This window comes from Penaeus japonicus, unplaced genomic scaffold (assembly GCF_977035675.1).
Source record: "Penaeus japonicus unplaced genomic scaffold, GWHDUDI00000001_assembly GWHDUDI00000041, whole genome shotgun sequence".
Lineage (NCBI taxonomy): Eukaryota > Metazoa > Arthropoda > Malacostraca > Decapoda > Penaeidae > Penaeus > Penaeus japonicus.
Genome location: NW_028234443.1, coordinates 8036782 through 8041781, shown reverse-complemented (window position 1 = coordinate 8041781; position 5000 = coordinate 8036782). Strand labels below are relative to the sequence as shown.

General features: G+C 40.6%; 1 protein-coding gene across 3 annotated transcripts in view; it reads left to right on the top strand.

Annotated features, from left to right (window-relative positions):
* The window catches only part of Rnb (BTB/POZ domain-containing protein Rnb), a 19313-nt gene extending 15204 nt beyond the window's left edge, over nucleotides 1–4109 (top strand). For all 3 annotated transcript variants that reach the window (XM_086534536.1, XM_086534534.1, XM_043036745.2), the window contains exons 10-13: nucleotides 1–49; nucleotides 958–1227; nucleotides 1421–1565; nucleotides 2777–4109. The exon at nucleotides 1–49 is cut by the window's left edge and continues 76 nt beyond it. In XM_086534536.1, coding sequence (XP_086390662.1) covers nucleotides 1–49; nucleotides 958–1227; nucleotides 1421–1565; nucleotides 2777–3589 — 1277 coding nt within the window. In that variant the 3' untranslated portion in view covers nucleotides 3590–4109. The remainder of the gene's footprint in view (nucleotides 50–957; nucleotides 1228–1420; nucleotides 1566–2776) is intronic.
* The last annotated feature ends 891 nt before the right edge of the window (nucleotides 4110–5000 follow it).

The window sequence follows — 5000 nt, the reverse complement described above, 5'->3', positions numbered from 1 at the left end:
TGCAAGTTGTTCACAAGTCAGCCATGCGTATGCTGGTTACCATTGCCAAGTAAGTCACCAGATGGTATATATATATGTTCCTAAGGCTTACCAAGTGAGTCAGTAGATGTTATGTTATGCCGACTACCATTGGTAAGTAAGTCAGTAGATGATATGTATTTTCTTTAGTATTACCATGTAACTTGTTAGATGTTGTGTTGCCTGGTTACCAGTACTAAGTGAATCATCAAATGTTATACCTCCTTACATTCTTCAAGTAAGATGTTAGATGTCACGTATGCTGATTACCAATTTCAAGCGAGTTAATAGATATCATATACCTTCTTTAGCATTGCTAATTAATTCATTATAAGTTACATACATTTTCATTGCCAGTAAAAGGTTACATGTCACATGGATATTCGCTATTATTGAGATTTATTGTTTTATAAGTTACCATTGCCAAGTGGATAAGTAGATGTTGCATGTATTCATGTTATTATTAACCCTATGACGACGGTACGTCACACTCGTGTGACACAGCTAAATTCCCGATGCCGGGGTGTCATGCCAGTGTGACGTTTCCAATGCAATATTGCAATGGCCCAGCGTAGGGGTTTTTGCGTAGCATGTACCCCATTGGGAAAGGGTTAACAGGAGCATATATTTATGTTTCATGCATTTTTCTATGTGAAAGAGAGCTCATTCTACAATATATATTTGTTTTTCATATTTATTTTAATTCAATAGATCATTGTTAAAAAAGAACTTTTTTCATATTATTTGCTTGATATCTGAAAAGATATTCACCCATTGAGAGGAAAAATTGTTGACGAGTCATATTTCTGAAATCAGAATAAATGTCTAATTCTCATTGAAAATTGATATACTTTGGTATGTAGTAGTAAAACAAGTAATTGGAGAATGAGCTTACTGAATATCTGAATACTAATACACAGTGATTTTCTTCCTGTGCAGAAATTCGCTCTGCATCCAACCCCTGCTTGACACCCTCTTCATCCCCTATGTGGGGGTGGAGCTAGGGGAGGCAGGTGACCCTGAGTCCCCCAGTGGGTGCCAACAGTGCCGTATCATCTCAGAAGGGGCCACAGCCTTCTTGGACCAGATGGTCAACTTCTTCAATCATGTCCACAAGTACGGCCACAGCGAAGCCATCAGCAGACTCCATCCGGCGAGAGACACCAGGGTTCGGGAAGGATGTGTCATGGCATTGCCTCACGTTACAAGGTGAGAGAGGCTGAGGCTCTGTTCATTGTGAGATGTACCTCACTTCACTCACTCTCTTTTTCTTTTTTTTGTGTTTTTCCATTTGTGTTTGTGTGAATATTTATCAGTTTAAAGCAGTAATGTGCTTTAAAGAAGGTCACATCAAAGGAAATCAAGTCCTGCCACTAATTACATTTTTTCACAAAATTATCAGATGTCCTAAACTCCTGCATGACTTCATGGTGTGCTATCCTGCCATGGAGCTCCTCATGGAAGTCCTGCGCTCTGATAAACCTCCCAATGATGCAAATTACATGTATGCAACAGCAGCCATCTCAAGACTAGCCAGGACATTGCAGGTGTGTGTTGGACCCTTTTTCTCTTTTCTTGCTCATTTTTCTTCCTTTTTCTTCTGCTTTTTTTTTTTCTTGTTCTTGTTCTTGTTCTTGTTCTTGTTCTTGTTCTTGTTCTTCTTCTTGTTCTTCTTGTTCTTCTTCTTGTTCTTCTTCTTCTTCTTGTTCTTCTTCTTCTTCTTCTTCTTCTTCTTCTTCTTTTTCTTTTTCTTCAGCTCTTTCTTCTTCTCCTCCTCCTCTTCCTCCCCCTTCTTCTTCTTCTTCTTCTTCTTCTTCTTCTTCTTCTTCTTCTTCTTCTTCTTCTCCTCCTCCTCCTCCTCCTCCTCCTCCTCCTCCTCCTCCTCCTCCTCCTCCTCCTCCTCCTCCTCCTCCTCCTCCTCCTCCTCCTCCTCCTCCTCCTCCTCCTCCTCCTCCTCCTCCTCCTCCTACTCCTCCTCCTACTCCTCCTCCTACTCCTCCTCCTACTCCTCCTCCTACTCCTCCTCCTCCTCCTCCTCCTTCTTCTTCTTCTTCTTCTTCTTCTTCTTCTTCTTCTTCTTCTTCTTCTTCTTCTTCTTCTTCTTCTCCTCCTCCTCCTCCTCCTCCTCCTCCTCCTCCTCCTCCTCCTCCTCCTCCTCCTCCTCCTCCTCCTCCTCCTCCTCCTCCTCCTCCTCCTCACTCCTCACTCCTCACTCCTCACTCCTCATCATCATCATCATTATTGTTTTTTATTGTTAGTCTGATTATTGCCTCTGCTGTGAGAACAGTGATACCATTAAGAAATTCAATAATTAAGGGAAACAATATATAATTTTTTGCTTAATTTAAGGTTTGATCACTAAAAGAAACACAACTAGTTTATGATTTCAACATTGTGCATATAAGATCACTTTCTTTGCCAAAGTTAATAATTCTGAAGTATATTCATTATGATTTTCCATTTTTTCCTTTGTTGCCAGTAAGACACAATTTGTTATCAAGGATGAGGCTTATGGATTAATTTTCATGGAAATTGATTGTGTTTTGCTTCTGTGTTATTTTCTTTACTTCCCAATAGTTTGCCAAAAAAGAAGTAGGAAAATCCAAATTTGATTTTCTTTCCATATCCAAGTTTTATACATTTATGAGCAATCATTTGCTGACACATTTTCAAATAATAATCCTTTTTCTCCCTTTGTTATATATATAGAAATACTGACATTAACCTTTCCTCCTGACCTTTCCTTTGCCTCCAACAGTTGGACAAGCAGGTGAGCCCTGTCAAGTGCTTAGTGTGCTTCCAGAGGGGCAACCACACCCCAGAGGAGGTTGCGCAGCACTTCAAGCTGCAGCAGAAGAGCACCACAACTCCCACCGAGCCTCCCCATAAAGAGGAACCGGGGGGAATGACCCCCAGAGGCAATGAGGCATCATGCGCCGACCCAGTACACAGGTGTAACTGGGCAAAGGCGGGCGTCCGGGATGTCACTTTCAAGCTGGAGGACGGCAGTACCGTTTCTGCCAGCCGCGAAATTCTGGCGGAGAAGAACGAGGTCCTGCGAAGCATGCTCATGGGCTCTTTCGTCGAGGGGACCAACTCCTGCATCGAACTGCCTGAGAGAAGCAGATCCTCACTTGAGATCCTGATTCACTTCCTCTACGGGTGCCGGTGTGAGGTCCTGGATAACGGTGATGTCAAAACATACATCGAGGTGGTCTTCTTGTCACAGATGTACATGTTGAACAGCCTGCAGGCATTTGCAATGGCGAAGATGATTTCCTCCATCAAGGATGGGAGGGATATCATCACCATTTATGAAAGCAGCGTAGGGGTTATCGACGAGAACTTGATCCTCCAAGCACTCTGTACAGTTTTGGTGAAACCGATGAAGACATGGAAAAGAGCGAGATGGTTGAAAGAGATGTTTCAGTCGGAACATGCTTGCGACATTGAGCACAATATCCGCATGATTCTCCATCATCCTCTTGATCTGAATAGATTAATCTGCAATTGTGATCAGTCCAAGTCTCTGTATAGGATCAGTGAGAGCGAGTATACTAAGCTGTGTTAAGGAAGATGTGAAATTTATGCAGAATATATATTGACTTTAATTTTTTTTTTTAATTTTTCAAAAAAATTGTGTGGACCAAAATCAATGTGTTCACTACTGGCTTCCTGTGTGTCGTATTGCCCTTTTGTTGTTGTTGTTGTTGTTAACAGACACATATACATGTGATATTCAAGTATCGCAGCTTGACTATTTATTCCATTGATTTAAAGAATCAGTGCTGCTTTATATTTATCTTCATTGAAGACCTTAGTCAGTAGCTGTAAGCCCAAGTGTTGGCATTTACTTGTGAGTAAGTTGATACTGAATCCTTGCTTTAAAATGGAGTGTGGTATTTATTGCACGTGAGAGGGAGTTATTTGTTGCAGTTGATGTGTTTTTGTTGATATTTTTAGGGAAGGCAGAATTCCTTGCAGTTAGATATTCTTTATGTTATACTATCCTTGGACTTTAATAGTTTCATCATTTCAATGTTTAAGAATTCTAAAAAGTTTCATTTAGTTTGTTTCACATCGTTTGTGTGGACTCTCTCTCTCGCTGAAACAATTACAAATTATAACATTCTCAATTACAGAGATACTTGCTTTCCCATTTAGTTATCAAAGCCTGTTGCATCACAAGGTTTTATAACAAGCACAGAAATCAAAACCTATGCAAAATAAGAGAAATGTTTGTTGAAAGGAGAAGTTGCAAGGTTGCACTTTGAAGGAGTGCGAACAGTAAATATGTTTTGATTAAAAGTATCTATTGTTTACTAAGATGACCTATTGTTTCTGCGGCACCCTTTGTCAAGAGTGTGTGTGCTTCCAATTTGTCATAGGAGCAGGGGGATAGGAGGGGTGGGGTGGGAGGGGAGGGAGGGGAGTCCAAACCAATATCAAGCTGTAATGTATACTGTACCTATACTGTAACCAAATATGACATTGTGACCCATTTACTTTGACGATGGTTAGTGATTTGTTAGTAGATGCTCAGGGATCTAACTTTAGGTAAGATCACACATCATCATTAATGTAACAGTTTTAAACTATAGCAGATGCATTTGTAAGATGAAAGGGTTAGATAAGGTAGGTTTTATTGAACCTACAGTGAGTGTTTTACAAATGCTATGGGCATCAAAATAATAAAAATATGTCTCACTCTCTGTTTCTCCCTCTTACTGTTTCTTTCTGTCTTCATTTCTCTCTATCTATGTCTCTCTCTTTCTCTTTCTGTCTCCTTATATCCATCTCTCTTTCTATGTCTTTCTTTTTTTCTAAGTTTCTCTCTCTCTCTCTCTCTCTCTCTCTCTCTCTCTCTCTCTCTCTCTCTCTCTCTCTCTCTCTCTCTCTCTCTCTCTCTCTCTCTCTCTCTCTCTCTCTCTCTCTCTCTCTCTCTCTCTCTCTCTCTCTCTCTCTCTCTCTCTCTCTCTCTC